This window comes from Phocoena phocoena, chromosome 7, assembly GCF_963924675.1.
Source record: "Phocoena phocoena chromosome 7, mPhoPho1.1, whole genome shotgun sequence".
NCBI classification, from domain to species: Eukaryota; Metazoa; Chordata; class Mammalia; order Artiodactyla; family Phocoenidae; genus Phocoena; species Phocoena phocoena.
Genome location: NC_089225.1, coordinates 86298871 through 86324662, shown reverse-complemented (window position 1 = coordinate 86324662; position 25792 = coordinate 86298871). Strand labels below are relative to the sequence as shown.

Below are 25792 nucleotides of genomic sequence, written 5' to 3'. Positions count from 1 at the left end.
CTAGACTGTAGAATTTCTTAGTGTGTATTACACATAATACACTACACAGCTTGGGCACATAGGTACTCACTTATTTGGAGTTATCATTGTAAAAAATTAAATACCTGGGCTTCCCTGGTGGTGCAGTGGTTGAGAGTCTGCCTGCCGATGCAGGGGACACGGGTTCGTGCCCCGGTCCAGGAAGATCCCACATGCCGCGGAGCGGCTGCGCCCGTGAGCCATGGCCGCTGAGTCTGTGTGCCCGGAGCCTGTGTTCCTCAACGGGAGAGGCCACAACAGTGAGAGGCCCGCGTACCGCAAAAAAAAAAAAAAAAAAAAAAAAATTAAATGCCTGGGTAGGAAGAAAAGAAAATATCTTTTTCTGTAATTGTGTTCTTATCAGGATTATGGTGAAAAATATAACTATTCAACTGAAATTAATAAAACATACAGTTTAGAAGCAAAAAGCAGACGTAGAAACTGAAATGAATTTAAGGGGGTAATAGTCCATTAGAGATCATTCTTGCTCGGAGGTAGGGCTGGGACAAGGGTGAGGCAGGAGAAAAGTCAGGCCAAAAATTAAGAGGTGCTGACCCTGCACTGCCTGGTGCTGAGTGTAAGCGCCTCCTTAAATTTTTCCCCCCGAGGTTCCCCTCCTGCCTTATTCTAGTCCTTGTCTTTCGGAGGCATCCCGCCTGGCTTGTTGGTAACTGCACCTTGCCCTCTCCCCAGCGCTTTCTTTCACACTTTCAGTATCTGGAGAAACAACAGTCACTGCTGTCAGACTTCTTTAACTTCCCCAAGAATTCCAAAAGAGATCATTACAGGATGTGGCGTGTGAAAGGGAACAGAGGTGTAGTTAAGACTATAAATTTTAACTGCAGAGATGATCTCATGTTCAGTCATCAAAGAAGTACATGGAGGGACTTGCTAAAATTTCCACTGTTGAGGGTTACAAGTCATGACCTCATTTCTCACCCTAGAGCCTTAGTATAAGCGCTAAGAATAGCAAGCAGGATCTTTTTTATTGGCTTGTCAAGAACACCACTCGGGGCTGGAAGACCCAGTCACCTTCAAGAACAAGCAACAAAAGGGAGTTGGATGGCAGTCGGTGGACAGCCTCCAACATACGTATTTTTCTTAGACATTGTTTTCCAGAATGTCTGCAAAGTTATGGTACTTTCATTATTCAATTCAGTCAACCCTGTTTTCAATCTAATCATTCGTAAACATAGCTTGATAATAAGTAGCAGTTTTACTCTGGATTAATTGGTATTATTTGATAAAATCACATAAAGCCAGTTCTTTGAAAACGTTATATAATAGGATGTGTTTAGCTATAAATAACAGAAAACCTGCTACAAGGACTTTTAGCATAGGGGTTAATTTGTCTCATGTAACAAGATGGAGAATCAAGCAGTTCCTAATGTTGGTTCAATTCCTTAGTTCTCTTGGTTTTTCGCTCTTAATCCCAATAAGGCTGGGCAGCTCCAGCCACTGAGACAGTATATAAGGCAGAAAGAAGGAAGGCCAGTGGAAAGATGGCACACTGTCGTGTCCCCTTTTATGGGGAAAGCAAAGTCTTCTCCAGAAGCCCATACTCTCCCCGTGTTAGGGTTGAATTGTGTCCCCTTAAACAAGGTATGTTGAAGTACTAACCCCAAGTACCTCAGAATGTGACCTTATTTAGAGATAGGGTCTTTACAGAGGTAACCAAGTTAAAATGGGTCATTAGGGTGGGCTCTAGCCCAATGTGACTGATGTCTTTATGAAAAGAGGAAATTTGAACACAAAGATGCGCATACAGGGAGAACACCACGTGAACAGGAAGGCAGCCAATGCCAAACCAAGGAGAGATATCTGGAACTGATACTTCCTTTATAGCCCTTGGAAGGAACCAACCTTGCCAACACCTTGATTTCAGATTTCTAGCCTCCAAAACAGTGAGATAATATATTTCTGTTGTTTAAGCCACCCAGTTTGTGGTGTTTTGTTATGGCAGCCCCAGCAAACTAATACATTCCATAAGACTTCTATTTACATCCTATTGGCCAGAAGTGTGCCCCTGGCCACCCCTAACTACAAGGGAGGCTGGGAAAATACGTATGTAGCTGAACATAGTCCACCCAAAGCATTAGGATTCTGGCAGCAAATTTAAAAAGGAGGTTGGGCATTGGGTAGATAAGCCAGAGCATTTTCCATAGGGGAGAGAGTATTTGCTTGGTGGTGCTAAGACGGGTAGCTCTCCCTCCAGCACAGCTCAGAGATGTGAATTAATGCTTTGGCGTGCTGACTGAGCAGTGGCAAGAATACAAGGGGTCTGCACACTAGCACTGACGTTGCCACTACTTGTTAAATGGTTTCAAGTTGCTTTAGCAACTAAGCTTCAGCTTTTTTATCTGACAAATGGGAATAATAACCTATACTCTGAGCATTTTAATGCTAGATAGAACTGTTGTGAGGACCAAGTAAAGTAGCAGATATGAAAGTACCTTTGAACTTACATATAGTATGTTGTAAATAGTCTGTTCAGATATAAAAGGATAATGAAGGAGGAGGTAGTTCAGCTTCTATGTCTTGGAAATGAAGGAAAGTTGAAACAAAACAGACTTCTCTTAGAAGTTAGAGGAAGTGAAAGGGGAATGGTGGTTCCTCTAAATCTAATTCTTACCAACAAGAAAGCACCAATTGTGAAGTGGCAGTGACACCACAGGGCACAACCCCATTATCTCAGAGTAAATAGGAGTCAGGCGGGTGGGTGTAGCCAGATGGTACTGGCTCTAGGCTTCAGGAAGCCATTTTTAACAAGTTCAGAAAAAGAGAGGTGATGAATCCTTGGCCTATAACAGTGCTTCTCAAACTTTACATGCACACAAATCACCTGGGGATTTTGTTAAAATGCAGATTGCAATTCAGTAGGTCTGGGGTATGGCTTGCCCTTCTGCAAGTCTCAGGTGTTGTCAGTGCTGGTGGTCCAAGGATCACCCTTTGAATAGCAAGATCTACATCGCTGAAAAGGAAGCTGAACCCAAAAAGGATTGGAATTTTTCAGAACTGAAATTCTGACAACATATTGATGAATGACTCTACTAAGGAAAAAATTGTAAGGAATCTAGAGATACTGCCTTGACTGTCTTAGGGTAGCTTCAATAAGCTCAGATTCTAAAAGAATGTGTAGAAGTTGGAAGGAGAGACATATAATCAAGGAAAATTGTAAACAAATGGTATAGACTTGTCTAGAAGGCATTAGAACGGAGTGAGCGGTTATTTAAAAGTTATTTTAATGTTATTTTAAAATTAGTTAAAATTTAAAAAGCAATGCTAGTGTACCCAGGAGATAGACCCATAGCCAAGAATCCTGTTTTCCTTAGTACCATGTGTATCCTTATAACAATCTATTTTGGGGTTTACCAAGATCCCCTCCTGGGTCAGGTTGTATGTTGAATCTTGACACCATTTCTTAGCAAAATTCTAGAATTAATTATTAAACTAATAATTTGTATGGATCCAAAAGGAGAAGCCACAATACCCTGGAACCAGCATCTATGCCCCAAGATGGAGTCAGGCCAAATAGCCCAGTGTCCTTGTTTAAGTGATGACCTAGCCAGAGGTGCCATATCTTCATCTGGCACTATTATCTTTCTGCCTTCAGAACTCTCCTTAGTAATATTTTAGGGTGAGTCTACCCCCAGCAATTTTTGAAGGACATTTTCACTGGGTATAGAAATCTAAATTGACAGTTATTTTCTTTCAGTACTTTGAATATGTCATTCCATTGCCTTCTATTTACAATGTTTCTGTTGAGAATAAAGAGTTCATTCTTATTTTTGTACTCTTGAAAGTAAAATACCGCTTACTTAAATGCTTTTCAGATTTTTTCTTTGGTTGTCAGCAGTTTTTCTATGAATTGCTTAGAAATAGTTTTGCTGTATTTATCCATCTTGGAGTCTATATCTCTTTGTAGTCCGTGGCTTTTGATGTCTTTTGTTTAATTTTGGAAAATTCTCAGTCATTATCCCCTTCTTTCCTGTTCTCTCTTTTCTCTTTTACAGAATCCTGTTATACATATGAGAGAATGTTTCATGTTATCCCCTTGCCATTTGTGCTCTTCTTCCTTTTCACCATCTTTTGCATCCCCAGGCTTTTGCCTGAATATTTTCTTCTAACCAACTTCCAATTCTCCCTTTATCCGTGTCTAATCTGTTGTTAAACTGTGGATTAGGGTTTTGTACAGAAACAGAACCAACAGGAGATATATATATATATAGATATCTATCTATCTATCTATATCTATATATCTTGTCATTTAATTTCATGATTATATTAATGACAGTTATTTTAAAGTATCAAAGGAAACCATGAACAAATTAAAAAGACAACCCACAGAATGGGAGAAAATATTTGCAAACGAAGTGACTGACAGGGATTAATCTCCAAAATATACAAACAGCTCATGCAGCTCTATGTCAAAAAACAAAAACAAAAACAAAATGAAACAAGAAAAACAAACAACCCAATCAAAAAATGGGCAGAAAATCTAAACAGACATTTCTCCAAAGAAGACATACAGATGGCCAAGAGGCACATGAAAAGATGCTCAACATCACTAATTCTCAGAGAAATGCAAATCAAAACTACAATGAGGTATCACCTCACACCAGTCAGAATGGCCATCAACAAAAAGTCTGCAAACAATCAATGCTGGAGAGGGTGTGGAGAAAAGGGAACCCTCCTACACTATTCATGGGAAGGTAAATTGGTATAACCACTATGGAGAACAGTATGGAGGTTCCTTAAAAAACTTAAAATAGACCTACCATATGATCCAGCAAGCCCACTCCTGGGCATATATCTGGAGAAAACTGTAATTTGAAATGATACATGCACCCCAATGTTCACTGCAGCACTATTTACAATAGCCAAGACATGGCAGTAACCTAAATGTCCATCAACAGAGGAATGGATAAAGAAGATGTGGTACATATATATAATGGAATATTACTCGGCCATAAGAAAGAATGAAATAATGCCATTTGCAGCGACATGAATGGACCTAGAGATTATCATACTAAGTGAAGTCAGACAGAGAAAGACAAATATCCTATGATATCACTCATATGTGGAATCTAATATTAAAAATGATACAAATGAAGTTATTTACAAAACAGAAACAGACTTACAGATTTTGAAAACAAACTTAACGGTTACCAAAGGGGAAATGAGGGGTGGGAGGGATAAATTAGGAGCTTGGGATTAACATACACACACTACTGTATATAAAATAGATAATCAATAAGGACCTACTGTATAGAACAGGGAACCCTACTCAAAATTCTGTAATAACCTATATGGGTAAAGAATCTGAAAAAGAATGAATATATGTATATGTATAACTGAATCACTTTGCTGTACACCTGAAACTAACACAACACTGTAAATCAACTACACTCCAATAAAATTAAAAAAAAATTAAATTGTATGTCTGATAATGACAATGTCTGGATTTCTCATGGGTCAATTTCTACTATCTGATTTTTTAAATCCTGGTTTTGGGGAAGTTTTACCTTTTTATGCCTCTTTCTTTTTAATTGAGTGCTGGACATTAAGTATAAAAATTTTTGTAGATTAGTTCAAGGTTCTGAATTAGCTTTTTGCAGAGAGGATTTACTCTTTTCTTCTGAAGGGAGCTTGACTAGGGGCAGACTACTTTACTCCAATCAAGTATTGTGATATGTCAAAGCCAGACTTCAGTCCTGGTAAGGTATAGCCTGTTTCTGTCCTCCACATCTTTCCTCCCTCAACCTCCTGGTCAACTCTAAACTCTAATATTTATACTTCCAGCCTTTTGAATTTACTGAATCCTTTGCTCATCTTCCTTTTCAGTTGTGTTTTCTGCTCAGCTTCATAGCCTCTCAGCTTTCTCTTAGGTAATTACTTCCAGTGGGATAAAACCATGCTGATTTATTTATTTATTTTTTTGCGGTACGCGGGCCTCTCACTGTTGTGGCCTCTCCCGCTGTGGAGTACAGGCTCCGGACGCGCAAGCCCAGCGGCCATGGCTCACGGGCCCAGCCGCTCCGCGGCATGCGGGATCCTCCCGGACCGGGGCACGAATCCGCGTCCCCCGCACCGGCAGGCAGACTCCCAACCACTGCGCCACCAGGGAAGCCCCATGCTGATTTTTTAGTTTATCTCTTTGGGTCTCCTTTCTTTGCAGGATCTAGGCTTGATGAGTTATTGCTGCATTGTTACTTCATAATATAATTTTTATATTTTGTCCAGATTTTCCAGTTGTTCTTTGGCATAGGGGAGGGCAGGGTTTATCCAATACCAGCTAGTCGACCTTTGCTGGAAGCACACATGATAATTTTTAAGCTCTTTCTAATATACAGCTAGTGCTGAGAATATTGAATTTAAGAGTGCTCACTACCAGAAGTGATGTTGAATCTCACTTTGGCTTAGATTTTAGCTCAATAATTCCTTATTATCTTGTCAGCTCATCAAGACTTATATCCTAGCATTTTGGTTGCTTTTACATGGAGGGAGTCTGACCCAATAATCTAGTCTGCCATATTACTCATGTTACTTTTTTTTTTTTTTGAGGTATGCGGGCCTCTCACTGTCGTGGCTTCTCCCGTTGCGGAGCACAGGCTCTGGACGCGCAGGCTCAGCGGCCATGGCTCACGGGCCCACCCACTCTGCGGCATGTGGGATCTTCCCGGACTGGGGCACGAACCCGTGTCCCCTGCATTGGCAGGCGGACCCTCAACCACTGTGCCACTAGGGAAGCCCTCATGTTACTTTTTAGTTAAATCTCTCTTCACTTAACATGTTAGTTCCAGAAGGACAAGAATCATATCTCACTCATCCTTATAGTCCCATTCCCCAGCCTAGTGCTTGACAAAATAGGTACTCAATAATTGTTGAGTAAATGAAATGATGTGGCTTTAAATGAGACCACCTGGGCACATCTCAGTGGGTCCACCAGAACTGAAAAATATGAAGCTCAGTTTTGCCAGTTTAAAAACCAAATGACTACATGCACAGAAAGAAGATTCTCCACATTTGTTCACGCTAGGCAAATTTATAAGGAAGTAGTTTATAAATAGCAACATACCTTGATCAGTGCTTAATGGGAGACATAGCTAGAATGATAATGGATACCTTCTATATTTCTTCTTCCCTTATTCTTTGGTACTTCTGTCTTTTCTTTAAGGCTAATAGTTTTCTGTATTACGTTTCCTGTGTTTTAATGTCTTTATTCATACTTCTCCTCTGGAAGTAGAAGAAATAATAAACAAGTAAGTAAATAAATAGAATCGATACTACATGTTTACAAAGGGCAATCTTGAATAAGTCAGTCCACTCAGAAGACCAAATGATAGATCAGAAGGTTGCCATGGTAAAGACAAGTCAGAAAGGGGAAATTCAAGCCAAATAGCCAAATAACTTACTTTCAAGCTACTAAAGTAGATCTCTTTCTAGTCTGTCTAAGTGATCTTTAAAGGTTATTTAGCATCAGGACATCCTCTACCCCAGGTCATTATAAAAGAAACTCAAATTTAAAAAATTCTATTCTCTAGCTTCCTTTTTGCTAACTTTCCCAGAAAAGTCTGTTATTACAACACTTTGTGAAATGTTACAATATTCAAGATTACAGTCTCTCTTAAAATGTAACAAATGTAACAGTGGCTGTTTCCTGATAGACTATGTAGTACCTTATTTAAAAATACACATTATCTCTGAATCACTCAGTAAAGTGGGTTCTTTGACAACATGTCTCATATACTTTATGTAGATTTTGGTATTAAAATTTTTTTAAAATTAATTTTAATTAATTAATTTATTGGCTGCATTGACTCTTTGTTGCTGGGCATGGGCTTTCTCTAGTTGCAGCAAGCTGGGGCTACTCTTTGTTGTGGTGCAAGGGCTTCTCATTGCAGTGACTTCTCTTGTAGAGCACAGGCTCTAGGCATGCAGGCTTCAGTAGTTGTGGCACGTGGGCTCAGTAGTTGTGGTGCACAGGCTTAGTTGCTCCGTGGCATGTGGGATCTTCCTGGACCAGGGCTCGAACTCATGTCCCCTGCATTGGCAGGCAGATTCTTAACCACTGTATCACCAGGGAAGCCCAGATTTTGGTATTTTAATTACAGAGAATTTTGCCAGGAGCCTTAGATCATTTTTCTTTCAACCATATTTGACATCATTTGAGGTAATGCCACTTCCTCCTGCTTAGATCAACCTAACAGAGCCAGCACAAACAATAGTGTCCTAACAATACTGGAGAAGGAGTAATATTGTTTTTAAATTTTACTAAAAATATTTTGTATGATCTTTTTAAAGTTAGTTTTAAAAAAAGTTTGTGCTTATCATAACAGATATTAGATTCTCTATAGGGTGATCAGACAAATGTTCCCTAAGAATTTATAATCTCAAAAGGGCAATGATGCACATGAACATGTGGAAAGGACAATAACACTTAAGAGGGGTTTAATAAGAACATCCTCAAAGATCAAGAATCGATATTGCAGAAAAGCAAAGGATAGGTTAATGTATGGCACAGAGGAGTTGGGTTGAATCTCACATCTGGGCAAATTGGGTGGAAGGAGTGAGCCTCTCTGAGTTATACTCACTGTTGGTCTTCATCAAATGGGATTTCCCTAGCTTCCCAGCAAAGCAGAGGAGCATGTCATACATGGGAACCAGCTTGGGCATGACCAAAATGTGATGACGCTGATGATCGCTTAGAACAATTTTTGAGCATTGCAAAGCAGTAGGGGTAGATGATGAGAGCTGGGAGAGGGCTGTGAAGCATTCTGAGGTGGACACTGAGGCATTTCCTCTGGCCCCTCCCGTTTGGACTGCATAAATGGAAGTTTAGGGCATTTGCCTTGCTTACTCCTGAGAAAAGCAGTAACAAGTATTAAAAACTATGACTCAGCTGACTCTTCTAACCATTCAGATAAGCATCCTTCTGGTAAAGCAAAGTCGGTGAAATGCAAATGAGCAACCAGTCAGCAAAAAACTGCTGCTGACATTATTAATCTTCCAAACTACCCAGATCTATCATCCACATAAAAACTTATCATTGGGCACTTGTGGAATAGGTATCCCTCACTTAAAGGAATGGTCACTGTCAGCAAAGTTAGCGGTCCAGACTTTCTATCAAATCAATCTTATCCTCTCATTGATTTCCATTACCAAATCTGAGATGCATTCTGCTGTTAAATCCCATTAAATGTGTACCAAACCCTTTGGAAATGGCATATGTAAAAGAAAAATGATAATATCCTGATAAAACATTGACAGTGATATTTATACATTAATAGTAATGCTGTGCTGTATTCACCATGTCACAATAAAAGTTGTTCAGGATGAAACATAACACAGTCCTACAAACTGCCTCACACACTGCAAAGGACAATAATCCCTAAAACATTAGCAACTTAATTTCTCACTAGCTTCACAACTGTCTTGGCATTTCTATCATTACATAGTCAAAGGAATTCTTCTTTTTATTATTTAAAATCTTTTCTCATCTTCTACCAGTCTCTTTTCCAAAATCCTTGTCCAGAAACCCCTGAATAGCTTGTGATGCTATTCTCAGATGGGAAAAATTAGCCAGCCAGACTCAGTCATAGTGGTTTATCCCAGTGCCTGCTGGGATTTCCCCATCATTGGAGCAACGGGGCATCTCCTGGAAGGAATATTGTTGAGGGAAGCAGTGGACCTGTCAAAGTAGGACTAGGTACTTCAAATGCTTTTTATAACTTCTGAGATACAGCTCTACTATCTGACATTGTTTACAGTGGTAAACATGTCTGTGTTTACCATTCTATTTTCAACCTATGCACTTTGCATAATATATGTTAAATGACCAAATGTTTTGCATAATATATGCGGAATGACTGAATGTTTTGCATAATATATGTTGAATGACTGATTGAATTCAGATGATGATTTTGTTTTTCATTGGAGAATATTGACACTTCTAAGTGCTCGTAGCTCAGGCTGGAAATGTGGCTACCGTCATTAATCTCCATAGGAATTATGCGTCATAGGTCATAATGGCATTAAATGTCCAACGTTCTAAGGTCTGGACAGGACGTTCCTGACAGTGAACTTTTGCTGAATTCTTGAGTTCCTTCTCTTTATCATTGCAGTGAGTCAATTTTTTATTAAGCAATAAATAGCCTGCCTTCTTGCATCAGAACATGCCCATCACTGGTGATGCACCCCAGGTATTCCCCTTAATCATTTTAGCATAGCCCACTGCAATGCAACGTCAACATTCAGGGTTGACTTTACCATCTGATTAAAAAAATAAATGTTTTTATTAAACCATAACATACCCACAGAATTCTGAAGAGTCAGTGGCAAGATTGGGATGTTTTCTGGAGATCAGCAGGCTACGTGCCAAGAGTTTTTGGTTAATTCACCGAGAAAAGGGTGTTGTTGGTGGTGGTGTTTGTTTTTTACCCATCATGTCCAGAAACCTCAACATGGAAGAGTCTCAAAACTGAACACACCCAGGGAGTCAGACCCATGCTCACTGAACTCACGAGGAACACACGTACAACTAAAAGGACTTTGTGTGGACGAAAACAGCCAGAACTGTCACAATGACCACCAGGCTCCTGTGGTTGTAACCAGCACATTCTTTCTCTGCAGGCAGAACAAGTGGGAAGCCAAATTATGAGCTGAAAGTAAGTAGAGAATGAAAACAAGAAGAGATGTGTATTCTCAAGGAATATTTTGTCCAGGACATGAGAGGCCTGAGGAAGCTGCCATTTTTTTTTCCAATCATGAAACAACTCTCTGGTTGTATGTATGTATGTATGCATGTCATTGTATGTATGGCCACATACATTTCCTTTCAGATTCAAACTGTCTCTCAGAGAGTCTTTGGCATTCTTTTGCATCTCCATCTCCATCTCCTTGTCACTCTTATTTTCTCTGATACAAAGCCTGCTGCCTAAGCTCACACTTTGTTCCACTATAGTAAGATTGTAAAGAGAAGCAAAAGTCAATGGTATATGAAAGTATTATTAATGATATGGCCACTTATAAATTAATACCCCATTCAAACACCTCTTTTAAACACCTCCCCCCCGCACACACACACACACACACACACACACACACACACACACACACACACAATGATGGTGAACATTTACAGCACAATGCAAACACATTCAGTTCTATTGCAAATTTTTTTTTTTTTTTTTTTTTTTTTTTTTTTTTTTTTTTTGCGGTACGCGGGCCTCTCATTGTTGTGGCCTCTCTCTTTGCGGAGCACAGGCTCCGGACGCGCAGGCTCAGCGGCCATGGCTCACGGGCCTAGCCGCTCCGCGGCATGTGGGATCTTCCCGGACCGGGGCACGAACCCGCGTCCCCTGCATCGGCAGGCGGACTCTCAACCACTGCGCCACCAGGGGAGCCCTATTGCAAATCTTGCAAAAGGTGTAAGGTCAGTGAAAGTGAGGTTGGTAAAACTGGCACATGAGGATCTACCGAGTTAAACACATGAAGGTAAAATCAACTGGGCTGATGACTATATTGATACTTCAGAAGAGAACAGTTTGAATATCAAAGAACTAATTGAGACCCTTGGGAAAACTGAAGAAACTCTGAAGCATTTTTACAAAAAGTGACCCTCTTTTTTATTATTCTCTGAAAGTCAAATATGAAATAAAGCATGTTGTAAGGTGCTTCACAATGCTTAGGAAAAATTTAAGCCAACAATACTCATCTTGATTTATTATTTATTCATTCTATAATTAGCACATGGTTGTACTTATCAATTTTGTTCAATGTAGGATAGAATAAATGTGTTTTAAAAATGTTGAGTTTTATTTTCAAGACAAGTCCCCAGCAAACCTGTTTTCACTAACTGCTCTGAAATTTGGTCCGTGTTTTAAGTAGATTTACTTTGAGGCTTTCCCAGTGCTAATCACAATAGGATATTAAGGACTTTCTGTACTAATGACACAGAACTTTTCTAGTAGTAACAGTCTGATGTCTTGATTGTTTCTATTTGCATATTGAATTTTTACTATTTTGTTTATAAAATATCCTCATTTCTCAGTTCTTGGGGGGTAACTTGTTATTTACTCTTAGGTGTTTCCTACAGGATCACTTCCAAAGAGTGATACTTTAAAAAGTATCATCAGTATCTTCTAAGGCAACCCATGTAGAGGACATAGACTTTGGAGTCAACCTGGAGCCAGACCTATATTTAAATCTGCTTTTGCCACTTAAGAGACATACGACAATGGGCAAATTATGTGCCCACTCTGAACTTTGGTATCTTCATCCGTGAAAATGGAGCAGTAATAGCTCCCTCACAAGATTGTGGTGAAGATTAGATGTGAACATGTGTAAAATGCCAGGTACAGAGAAAGCATTCAGTATGCAGTAGTTGTAGCAGTGCTCTTTATTTTTGGTTTGCTTGGCTGCCAAATTTCCCTTGTGATCTTAATTTGTTGATTATTTTGTACATTCGGATTCTTTCCATGTGCTTTGCAATGTGAACCTAGGGTCTCTAGGCTATTAAAAGTAGCTAAATATGACTAATACTGAAAATATGCCTTTAGGAGCGCCTTGTTACATAAATCTCTTAGAATTCTAATCTATAAAGCTTTGAAAAAACTCATAATGAGGTTTTTAGGATTTACATTGTAAAATTTTGGTTGAGTTCTTCTATAAGTTGGATGGCTGATATTTACATGTGAAAAACCTCAATGGAAGCCTCCCTCTCCACACCCAAGCAATTTTTATAAACAAGTCTTGACTTAAAGCCAAGAAACTCAAGTCTTTCACCTTGCAGAGAGCCCCATGCAGAGCACAGTCTTGGAAGTCAGGTGGTCCTGGATTTGAACCTCTGTCTGGCTGCTTCCTGGTTGTGTGACCTTGACCAACTTAGTATTTCCAAGCCTGGGTATCTTTATCCATAAAGTTGGGGATAATAAAAATACCTACGCTGGGGCTGCCATGAGGATGAAATAAGACACAGCACAGAAAATGTTTATGTGCCCATACAGCTTGGCACATTGTGCTTAAAATCCTCAAAGTTAACAGGCATGTCATAATTTGTTGAAAATGGTAATAGTGTAACACAAAGAAAACAAAAAACAAGTTCAGTTGAGTCTCAAACAAATTATGTTCTTTGGTCTTGCCTTGCTTTTTGCCTCTTGCGTTTCCTACATTTAAGATCCTTTCCCTCCCCTGGGTGGTGGTGAGATGAATTGGGAGACTGGGATTGACATATATACACTAACATGTATAAAATAGATAACTAATAAGAACCTGCCGTATAACAGAATAAATAAAATAAAATTAAAAAAAAAAAAAAAGATCCAGGCTTCCCTGGTGGTGCAGTGGTTGAGAGTCCGCCTGCCGATGCAGGGGACACGGGTTCGTGCCCCGGTACGGGAAGATCCCACATGCCGCGGAGCGGCTGGTCCTGTGAGCCATGGCCGCTGAGCCAAAGATCCTTTCCCTCCCCTATTACTCCTGAACATGTCTTCTGCCCCAGTACTTGTCAGTGATCTCTTCCCCATCCCCACACACAATCAGGATAGCATGTTGGGTTGCAGGGGAAGACCTTATTCCAAACTGGCAAGAGGTTTCTACATTCTTCTTCTCTAAGACTGGTATATCCCCCTACAAGTCTGATTGGTTCAGATATTATTTAATTTACTCAGCTGAAGTCAGAAGATAATGATGGCTAACATTTAGTATTCACCTATTAGCACCGGATACACTATGCTAGGTGAGTTAACAAACATTATAAAATTTTGATTGTTCATAACAATCAGGCAAGGCAGATACCACTTTTCCTGTGTCTGAGAAGGGTAGCCAGAGGGTCTGAGCCAGTAATTTGCTCAAAGTCACACAGTAGTAAGTGGCAGTATCAATGGCCATCAGGATCAAGTTAATGCATTAATTGGTATGTGATGGCTCTAAATGGTTTTCTACTTCTGGGAAAGGCCCACGCAGACTTCTCATACTGGCACTTATATGTGTGCTATCATAATATCACTTTATTCATGTAGGACTTTTACCCTTTTCATACCATTTATCCCCTAGCACCACGAATGTGTATAATACATAATGCTAAATGTACCAAGATCCTTGTACATTCCATGCACACACACTTACAGTACATTCACCAATTATACACTGGATGCTGGAGATCTGACCAACAGAATTCCAGACATCAAAAAGAAAATAAACTAGACTTTCCTCAACTCAATAATTCCCGTTTAATTTCCCCTGGCAAATACTGAACTTCAAACTGTGTTTGTTCTATAAAGTAGAACTTTCGAAATATTGTGATATGGAGTCCCACATAGTCAGAACGAGAGACAGCTGAGAAGGGCGATTAAGGTGGATGTGTTTCTTCCATTATGAGTTGAATTTAAGTTTCTCATTTCAGAATAAGTACCAAATTCTGCAATCATTCCAAAAGTGGAAGTTCAGCTCACACTGCATTTTGGGGAAGCTTTAACCACACTAACCATTTAAGGTCAAGCAAACAACCGGGCAACCCTCACAACGTGCGTAGTTCAGCTAAGAGATAATAGGCTATCTATACATCTCTATATGTCAGCGCCATAGCGCAATTCAGGCCCTCCTCTCACCACCGCAGCTAGGCAGACGGACACCCTCTCTCCAAGCCGCATGGGAAGTCTCACGTTTAAGCCCCCAAGCAAGTTGCCGGCTCCTGCCTGCACCCCACGTCTACAAGGATTCCCTCTATTGTCTTTAACACACTCCCCAGCAAAACGTCCAGTTCCCATCAACTCTAACTGCGAGTCTAACGCCCGCCCGGTCCCCGGCGTCGGCTCAGAAGGCTGGGCGGGTGGGGTGGGGCGGGGCGCGGCGGCACGCACTGGGGCGCCGGCGGGGCTGGGGGCGGGGCCTACGTGCGGCGCGCTAGGCGGGCCCCCGCCGCTGTTTTCGCGCATTCCCCTTTGTTCTGCTCCATTGTGTGGCGCTTCCTCCTCTGGCGCTTCTTCTCGGCACCCTGGCAGTCTGTGGGGAATTCGTGAAGGGGCTTTTGGTGACTTTTTCTTTCTTCCGCCCTCCTCCCAACCCCCCGGTTTATTTCTGAGGAAGTGAGGAACTCCTTTGCGCTGCCCCGCCCTTGCGGTTCGCTGCCCTCGGGCCTAGAAGGGAAGCGGAGTGGGAAGTGGCCTGTCCTCCTCCCCACGCCGGCTTCCTCGTCCTCCCGCCTCGCTCTTCCTCCGGGAGGCATCCTAACCCCGCATTCTGGACTTTCACCTCCTAATCGGCCGCGTCCACGCTAGAACGGCGATACGCGACCCTCTCCCCTCTGAGGGGCGCAGGCTCCGGCCGCCTGGGGCTCCACCTGGCACCCAAGCGAAGGTCGGAGGCCGGCATGCGGCCCGAGCCCAGTCGCCTCAGCGTACCGGGAGCCGGTGCAAGTGTCGCCGCGACCCTCCCAATCCCTCGCGCTCGCGCTCCCCGGGCGCCGCACGGCCTCTTCAGCCCCCTTATATAGCCCTCTAAAAATAGCTCGCCTCGCACCGCCTTGTAAGGCAGCAGGGAGATTCGCAGCGTGCCAATCCGCGCCCTCCGCCAGGGCCAAGCCCCGCCCCAGGCCCTGCTCCACGCTTCCCATTGGTCCTCAGTGACTTCATGAGCCCCCTGTTTACCATACATGGTCACACGCGGTCTAATGGACGCCCTCCTCCGAGATCCCACGGCTGCGCGGCGAGCCGGGCGGAGGGAGGGAGTTTGGGGAGGGGGAAGAGCAGGAGGAGGAGAAAAGGAGGAGGGGGGGGAGAGACTACAAACTAGCAAGGATGGGGGTGGGGGTGGGGTGGGAAGGAAAGAGGGGGAGAGAAGCGATCGCGAGAAAAAAAAAATGCCACCTCCCAAAATAAAGAGCAAAGATTGCATTAGGAGCGAACAGCGCTGCAGAAATAGATGGCAGCTTCGTGTCAGTGAGTTTGCATCCCCCTTCCTGATCCACGAGCTGGAGTGATTAGAGCCCTGGAAGGGAATTGTTACTCCCGTGAAGTCCCCTTTTCCTGGCAGCCGTCTGCACTGTACACGCTGGATGCCTCTCTCCATCCACCCCACTCAGTCTCTCCTCTCTCACCTCCTCTCTCCCTCTCTTCTGCATTGATTTTTTTTTTTCCTTTTTAGTTGACTGAAACAAAACAAAACAAAAGGGCCACTGGATGTCTGCCTCCTTGGGGGGTGAGCCAGACAGACTGACAAACAAACAGACCCAACTGTGTTCGGGGGAGGGTTTCTCCTCCCGTTTTGCCCGGCAGCAGCAGCATGGACGTGTTGGCTAGTTATAGTATATTCCAGGAGCTACAACTTGTCCACGACACCGGCTACTTCTCAGCTTTGCCATCCCTGGAGGAGACCTGGCAGCAGGTGAATGATTTAAATTACTTGTGTAAATCGTGTGGTGGCGGCGGAGACGCAGGGGCTGCGTTGGTGTGGGCTTGGGGTTGAGTTTTGTTTGTTCGTTTGTTTAATTCCCCCCCCCCCCCCTTTTTGGCTGTCTGTTGTTTAAAATGTTTTCGGAAACAGTCATCTGCTTACCTCTCCACCCACCCCCTAACCCCTTAGTGTGCTGAGCTGAGCGGCCGGTCGGAGCTGCCTGCGTTTCAGTCACCAACACACATCCTTGCGCACACGTTGTGCGGCTCACTGCCCCTCAGCAGAGACCTGCCTAACTTCTGGGGTTCGGAGGAGCCGGGTGGGAAGGTGGTTTGGGGCTTTACGAGCCATCACAGACAGGTACCGCGTCCCTACATGCACGAGCTCTACCTCCTTGGTACCTTAAATCAGGTTCATCTCTTTCAACTGGTGCTAACGACCGTCAGATGGGGGGGAGGGGGTATGAGCAAAGCGGAGTGTTTTCCTAGTAATTAGCGAGTATCAGTAAAGAATAGGAACTTGCTTTTGAGATTAGAAGCTGGGCAGAAGGAAGAGGAGCCCAGTGATAAAGGATACTCAAAGATATCTCGGAAGAGGATGGGAAGATGTGTCTGTCTCATGCTGACCGTGCATTGTAGGTTTCCCCAGTGCGGTGTCTTCGGAAGGAGAACACCCTCTGTGGGTGTCCTTGCTTCTCTTTCGTTTGGTGTGCCTCTCCACTTAGCACAACCTCCGACAAAGGGTGGTGTGTGCTTCCATGCCTCTGACTTTGTTTTAGAGGACTAGTCAAGAAACTCCTAAGATGCTGAAGGGCACCGATGCCAAGTTGGCTAGGCGTCCCAGTGAGGGGGAAGCGGGGCTGGTGACAAGTTCACTGGGCTTTGTGGAGTGGAATAAAGAAAGTGCTGGTTAGTGGAAAGTGCGAGATCTGCTGCGGAAACAGTGGTTTTCTCAGTAAGGATTAGGAGCTGCTGAGGGGACATTCTGCAGGAAAGACGGTGGGTGGGGATGGAGGGACACGAACATTCTTTCAGTATTCTACAGTGTGCATCATGGAACGTGCAAGAAGACAGTTCGGATTTGCACATTGGAAGTGTGAACGTGCACAGTCCGTCTGGGAGAAACGTGCTTGCCCTTGGGGCGGGCGGCAAGAGGCTTGGTGTGTGGCTGCTCATGTAACTTCTCTGCTCCATGACAGCAGCTTGTTAAGGCTAATGAACGGCTGAATTTCCTCCGCCAGGATCCAAAGCGGGATTTGCCAGTTTGAGCCTGGGATGTAACAGTTGCTGCTTTAGCGAGTGAGGTTTGACTTGTGGTATAAGGAGCCTATCCTGTGTACCATTGTTGCTAGTTGCTGTTCTCCCCTGATTTCGAGGCTGGAGTTTCTCCAGGTACTGGCCTCTGGTGTCTGTGCTTCCACACATACATTCCTGCCCAAGGATGCTGGCAGATGTGTTTGACTTTGTCTTTCTCTAAACGCACGCACAGCTCACATGTTTCTAGCAGAAGGCATTTCTCCAGTGCATCCTTTCCCCCATCCTTGATGAGACTATCTCATGAAGGGTCTCACTAGAGCTTTTTCCTGCTTTTATTTCACATGCTAATTAAACCAAAAGGTTGCCAGAATCTCATTTTCTGAAATAGTCTTCATTTCACACTGTCAGCCCACTGGTGTTGAATCGGTTGCCTATTAACAACTGTCTAGACAGGTTAGGGAAGAGAATCTGTTGATTTAGTCAGCCTGCCCAAGGCAGCCCTTGTTTGTGACTAACTGTTAAGCAGGGTTGGAGGGAAGAAAGTTGGCTTTATTTGTTACAACGTTCCCTCCTGATGAATCACCCAACTTTGTTTGGTTCAAGATTTCACAGTAGTAAAGCCTGCTTTGGGGGAAGGCCTCTCCAGAGGAAACCTGCTTTTCTAGATCTGATTAGAGCATCCTTGAGAAGGTCTAGATCTGTAAAGAAACATCATTGGTTTGATAATTAGAGGATGTATTGGATCTTTTGTTTCCTTAGAAGCCTTCTCCGCTTCCCACCCACCTCATCCTTCATCTCACCTCCTTCACCCACCTCATCCTTCATCTCACTTCCTTCAGGGCATCTCTAGCTTAGTTTGTATCTGTGGGCAAAGAAATTTTCACCCCCCTATTTCTTGCGTTAATCCTCTCCTACTGCCAACTGCCCTCAGCTTAAAACCCTTTGCCAAGCTCTTTCAGAGGCATGCTCATAATCCATACTGAAACATCACTTGTGAGGACACGGTCCTAAATGAGATACCGTTCCAAGGAGCTTTCTTCTGTGGGCTCTGTAGTCACAAATGCTTTCTGTAAAGGTGACTGTGCCTCCCAGTTCATGCTGATGACATAACCTCCAACCTCTGTCTCTTCCTTCCTCCCTCTACCTGCCCCCTCCCTCTTGCCTCTTCTGAGTATAAAGGAGGGGAGTGTGGTTATATGCAACTGTTGGTTCTAAATCAACCATCACATGGTGAAATTTTAAGCCTCCTGTGCTCAAATCAGCTCAAGAAGGTTGCTACAAAGAACCCCAGGCAGGAGGAAGTTTCCTGATGCTCTGGGGTAATCAGATTTTAGAGGTCAAATGAGGAGCAGTTATTAGATGTACTCCTGAAAGTGAACAGTGTACCTTGAGGAGATGAGCGAAGTCCAGAGATTCCAGTAGTCTGATTTGGTTCGTAAGAAACAGAGTGGCTTGGATGATAAACTCAAGACCATCTGTGCATTTGAAAATTAAGGATGGACTCTTTGGAGTTTTTATTTTAAACTCAAGTCTGGGATAATTGTTCTGCTTAATAGTCAGTGAGCTTGTCATGGCCCTCCAGTCACAGGGGTCGTCATTTTGACATTGGGTTTTGGGGCAATGTTGTCTTAGTCTCATACAGCTCCAACTATGAAAACCATTGTTGGTGTAATTTTTAAATCCAGATGGACATCCTACATTAACAGCTCTCCATTCCTGGGCTCTGACTGCATACTTAAGCATTTGGCCCAAGTAACATCATCCCTGCCGGTCATATAACTGTAAATTACACTGTGCTTATGTGGTCTATTATTTTATGGAATTCAGCTGACGCACAACTCTTAAGGCTACCAGCCTTAAGCTCTTTGGAAACTTGCAGGAAAATTTCCAAGAGCTGTCTGAGCAAAAGTAGGGAAAAGTCAAAGGTAGGACAGAAACTAAGAGTAGCGTATAGGGTACCACTTGATGATGGATAAAGGGGGACCCATTCATGAGTTTTGTTGCCATTAGAATCATGATTTTTCTGGACCCACTGCTGACTTGGAAAATAAAAGAGGATTTGGTGCAATACTGATGGTTATTTTACTTTGGGAAGCTACAAAGACTTTTAGAATTTGGATATATTCTTTATACCTAGACTGCTATTTCATGAGCGCAGGTCAAGTAATGATGTTCTAAGTCTTATTTGCACTTAGCTTTGCTTCATGCCAGTGAGGAGCATGGTATGTTTACTTGAAAACTCTTATGGAATTACGCTTGTTGTTAATGCTGATTCATAATTGGCAGATGGGGTCAGTTTCAGGCCTCCTTTTTGCTCAGAGAAAATTTTCCACTGCTACTGGAAACAAATAAATAAATCATAGAACATTCCTCCCTCCTCCCCTATTCCCCCATTGTTTTAAACTAATGGCATACTTGGCTACTGTAAGAACTACAGCGTCCCCATAACACTGCAATTTCATCTTGGTTTCAGGCACCCTGAAAAACTTTTTACAAGGGCCTTTGGTATGAAGCATCTCTAGGGGACAACTTACAAAAATGGTTGCCTGCCAAGAACAGCCTCATGGTGCAAGGGATGGGATTTGATCTGTGAGCTACATCGCTTCTCCTATGTTGGGATCTTGCCTTTGCACTGCCTTCTACAGGCCCGAGCAGACTGGTGCTGTCTCAGCCAGAAAGACAAAGCAAACTGTAGGGTCCTTGCATCCGCAGGTTTGCCTCTGTCCCCAATTTGCAGAAAACCTTGTCATGAATTAGAATTTCTTGGCAACAGCACCACCCAGGGAAATTTGTAGACACAAAGGAGCCTTGCTAACCACACTGAAAGGATAAAATAGCTGGCTTTTTTTTTTCTTTTTTGTATGTGATTTGTGTGCTCTTTAGTTACCATAACTCTATTTTTTTTTAAAATTTGAAACAGTGACTTGATAGATGAAAAAAAATTAGAACTGCCCCTGTTCTCCAGATTTTCTAAATAAGGATGCAGTCACTCAATAAATGTAGCTTTACAAATGAAAGCACATGTGAATGCCATCTATCACACACTTGGCCTTTCCATGTTCTTTTTAATTTTAATTTCCATGTTCTTTTTAATAGATACATCTTTGTGTAGATTTAGGGATTCTCAAACACTATCACTCAGTCTACCTGTTTGCAGTTTGGTATTTTAAAGTGAGTGAATGTTACAACGCAGATGTTTTTACTACATCTGTCTTTAGTTGGGGGGATAAAGGAAGTGGTGACTTCTTTGTTCTCCATGAAACTCCCACCCCCACTCCCTACCCTGAGGAGGATGTGATGTTGGGGTCCAATCCATTTAAAGGGCAGAGCAGAAGATGTGACACCTCACCCTGAAATGATTTATGTATGGGTATGTCAGAGACCTTCAGCATTCAAAATGTGCTCTTCCTCTCTCCCAGCCCATTCTAAATATAAATGCCAGTGGGGGCTATTTGCCTCTCCACTTAAACGGGAATAGTTTAGAGAAGGTCCTAATGGAGCTTTCAGTAGCCATTCTCTTATAAATCTTCAGATTCTTCTCCCTTCAGAGAATTCCTGTATTTTAACTTTTTGAGTACGAGAAGGCAATGCAGTCTTCTTTGATCACTGTGTGCTTATTTGGGAGAGAAGACAGTTTCCTCTGGCCAGTCCAAACTGGCTCATGTTGATGGGATAGCTGGCCAGATCGGGTGGCAGACACCCGCTATCTCTGCAGTTTGTCAGTAGCGTGCAAGGGGTTTTAAATCACCTTTGCTGGACTCCATGATTGGTGAATGCAGAGAACGCCTCTGTGATTCCGCTTCACTCAATCTATCAGTTAGCATGTATGTTTGGAATTGGGATTTGCTGAAAGTTTAGGACAGCTCCCCAACGTAACCTGAGCGGTGCCAGAAGGGTGAGGGGTGGAGATTTATCTCTCTACAAATAAACCCCTTTGTTTCCCCAAATTAGCTGCGTGCTTGCTTAGCATAAACAGGTGGAAATATTTTAACCCAAATTGCCAAATCTTACCTAGTACAGTGATTAGGAAGCTCTATAAGTACTAATGGTGTTAAAGTCGGTGGAGCAAGATACAGCATCTAATCATTAACGTTACATGCAACATCCACAAGTTAAGAAACACTCCTCCTCCCAGTTACATTGTGTGCTCCTTTTAGAGCGTCCGCGTGAGAAGCTATCCTTACTTAGTTTAATTTAAGTGTTCCCCAAATCAAATATCGCATTACTGGAGCAGGCTTTTACCTAAGATCGGTCATGATCTTGTTTCTCTCCCTTCTTGTTCCTTGGCCTTCATTTTCTGCTGCTAATTTGGAGAATCATTTCTCCTGCCTTGAATCCTTTTTGTTTTCCTCACTTGGTATTTTGCTGTGACCCTGAGAACTTGGTCCTGCTAAGTGTATTGTGTCCGTTGCATTCTCCATTAGAGCAGCTTCCAGCTGCCCCATCCACCACATGCGTGACATAGAGATGGACAGTGGGGGGTCAGCAGCAGCTTTGTGATCAGTCCGGAATCAGCCTGCTTGAGGTGGGAGTGACTTCTGATTTCATAGTGATACCATTCCTGACCGAGCATTACTGGAACAGGCTTTCACCTAAGATTGGTCATGCCTCTGAGCTGGTAGAGGCAGTCAGTCACACCTTGTGGGCTTTTCTCTGTTTATATTAAAATGTGGAAAATATTTCACAGTCAGTACTTCATTCCTTTGCTCTGGTTATGTGCAAAAGACTGTTTGGGTGATGCGAATTTGAATTGGATATAGTTCTGCCCTCTGTGAGCTTGACTTCAGTAGGGGACGGTGAGCATGTTCAGAATTAAGTAATACAGTATTAGAACACAGTTGCCAAAAAGAAGAGATTTTAAGTCCAGTATTTGAACACTGACCCATGCCTCTCTGTACTTACCCACCTCGTTGCAACCTTGTTTATAAAACATACTTGAGATTTACTAAATTTTCTTAGGCTTTTTTAGCTAATGGTGTAATGGGGCTGGTGACCCTTTTAGGGCAGATGAGTCGACAGTGTGAACGAATACGCATGTCCATAATGACCAGGAAACAGCATCCGTGTCTGTGTCATTCGGAAATGATTATAGGTAATTAAAACAATTAATGTAGAGCCATATGCAATATCTATTTCTGAATATGGGTTTATTGACATTTCCTGAGGTCATATTGAAAGTCAGGCCCCAGGCCTTGTACCAAAGCTAGACCCAGAGAATCTTAGAATTTCAAATCCTGAAAGGGTCTTGGTTTCTTTAACTCTAAAACACTAGGCTAGGACCAAATGATTGTTGAAGCCAGATGAAGCATTGAACCTTCCAAGGTCACCCAGCTGTTGTTAACATGGATGGTGGTCCCAGGCCCAGTACTCTTTCAGATGCCCAAATCAGTTTGCTTGCTTTTCATCACACTGTTCTGAATATACTTTGAGTCACTTCTCATCTTTCCTTCTCTTTCTTTCCCCCTCTCCCCTTAAAGGGAAGCAAGAAAACCCTCATTTTACTTTGAACGATACTAGTACATGGAATTTTTGAATTGTCTGGGCCCTAAACCAAGATATTGAATATCTTGGAGAAAGCTTATATGTGTAATTTAATCTCTTTTCCATTTTTAATAATGTGTGGTAACCTGGAAAATGTACACTGTACTGAAAAAACAAAACAAAAGCCCCCAATTGCAACTCCAGCCTTATGAAGAAAAGTGCCATCACTTAAATGATAACAAATGGAGCGAGAGTAAGAAGGGTGCATTGAGATGTATGCGGTAGGGAGTTGGATGGATGATAGAACTGGGGTTTTATGTGGAAAGCATCAAATGCGAAGTTTTGAAATGCTTTGTCTCTGACAACTTGCCAACAAAGGGACTGCGTGAAACTGTAGCAGTTATCATGTGCCAATTCAGAAAAATCTCTTTTGAAGTGTTTTAAAATTTCTTGAGAGGGTTGGATGGGCAGTGAGGTTGTAATGTTTTACAAATTTAAACAAAAAACATTGCACATTGTGATAAGCAGTTGGGAAGAGAGACAACTTCTGTGCGGTTTTTAAAAAGTCCTTATGGGGTGGGAGGGTGAAGCCAAGGCTCAATTTTCAGTGTCCCTAGTGAGGAAAGGAAACGCAGAGTGCTCTTCACTCTGCCCAGTGACTTTTGGCCCTTCTCCACCCAATCTCTAGTATGGTTATGATGGTGAAAATTCTCTCTTGGAACTTGGCTCACAGATTGGTTTCACCTCTAAGATCTTAGAAACTGAAGATTTCTTCCCAAATGGAGACTTCTTTATTTCTTCAAAGCTGTAATCTACAGCTCCAACTCCAATATTTTCCTGAGTTTCAGGCCCACATTGTTGAACTGGAAACCTGGGGCTGACACTTAAGGCTTTTGGGGTTGTCCCATGAAGACCTCAGCTGAATATGTCCCAAAGCTTGAACTCGTCAACTTCTTTCCTCCTTTTCCTGGCTTCCCTGTTTCTTTTATTGAGTTGACCTTTCTTCTGTGATCCAGGTTTGAAGGTCCAGCCATCTTTGGCTCCTCTCTTTCCCTTCACTCTGATTGGTTGAAAAATCCCATTGATTTGCTTCTTACAGTACGTCACCATGGTCTACCACTTTCTTCTTGCTCTGCCATTGCCCCAGGGCAGCCCCATCACCTCAGCTGGACTGACTTTCTGCCTCCATCACCATGCTTCAAACTGTCAATGGGGCCCTCTTTTACATACGATGAGGCCAAATGTCTAAGAGTCACGATGTTCCACAACTGGGTCTAGGTAGTAGTCACAAGTTTCCCCCTTTGTTACCATGTGCGGTAACCGCCATCCAAATTGAATGACTGTACTTTTCCTGTTTCTCTCTTCATTTATGTCATTTCCTTCAGCCTTTTCCTTCTTCTTCCTCTTTGAGTCTCTTTGTCCAAATTCTACCCATCCTTTAACTTTCAGATGGTTGCCACATCTTCCAGGAAACTCCCTCGCTTTCCCTTGGCCAACAGTAATTGCTGCTGTTTCTATACTCTTGTGTAGAACTTTTTACTTCCTCATGATGCTTTTCAGTTTTGTCCTGTAGTATAGTTTTTCTTTTCTTTTTTTTCCCCATTGCCTTATTTTTCCAGTTAGGTTGCATGATTTAGAGCAGAGTCCATGCCTTGGTTATAATTTTGATAATAAACTTTTAATACATAACCCTTCAGGTTCTTAGAAAGCCTTGCACGTGGTAGATACTCAATAGATATTTAGGGCTTAATGATGTGACTTAAGACTTGACTATGTCTGTAGTAATGGTTCACAACTGTGGCTGCACCCCAGACCAATTAAATCAGTATTCCTTTGGGTGGAACCCAGGTATCAGTGTCGTTTTGTTTTTGTCTTTTTATAAATTTATTTTATTTATTTATTTATTTGTTTATTTATTTTTGACTGCATTGGGTCTTCGTTGCTGCGCATGGGCTTTCTCTAGTTGCAGTGATCAGGGGCTACTCTTTGTTGCAGTGTGTGGGCTTCTCATTGCGGTGGCTTCTCTTGTTGCGGAGCACGGGCTCTAGGCGTGCAGGCTTCAATAGTTGTGGCATGTGGGCTCAGTAATTGTGGCCCGTGGGCTCTAGATCGTAGGCTCAGTAATTGTGGCGCCCAGGCTTAGTTGCTCCACGGCATGTGGGATCTTCCTGGAACCCACGTCCTCTGCATTGGCAGGTGGATTCTTAACCACTGCGCCACCAGGGAACTCCCTCAGTGTTTTTATAAAGCTTCTGGGTGATTCCGATATGCAGCCAAGGCTTTGAGCCATTAATCTATAGAGGGTTAATATCAGAGATATCAGAGTTGCAGGTGGCTACTACTTATATGGAAATATTTCGTTTCTTGTATAACTTGGAATCTAAGTGTAATAGAGGTTTATAATAAAGCAGGACAGTGGATGTACTTCATCCAGCTCCTCGGTTAATAGCAACTGTCCAAGTGTTGTTTCATCTTTCTTGTTTTACTTTCCCTTACCCTAAAGTGTTTCTCATTTAGCTCACATTTCCTATGACCCACTAGAGGTTTGCTTAACCTGGTCAAATTCCATTTCTGGTACCTTTGTGGTGGTGGGCATTAAACTCCAACCATGCCGTGCTTCAAATAATTCATTCTCAGCAAGCTCT

The 25792-nt window shown here is 42.7% G+C and overlaps 1 protein-coding gene across 1 annotated transcript in view; it reads left to right on the top strand.

Annotated features, from left to right (window-relative positions):
• Positions 1 to 16108: 16108 nt before the first annotated feature.
• KLF7 (KLF transcription factor 7) overlaps positions 16109 to 25792 on the top strand; it is a 108372-nt gene continuing 98688 nt past the window's right edge. Inside the window, exon 1 of the mRNA XM_065880654.1 lies at positions 16109 to 16401. Coding sequence (XP_065736726.1) covers positions 16300 to 16401 — 102 coding nt within the window. The 5' untranslated portion in view covers positions 16109 to 16299. The remainder of the gene's footprint in view (positions 16402 to 25792) is intronic.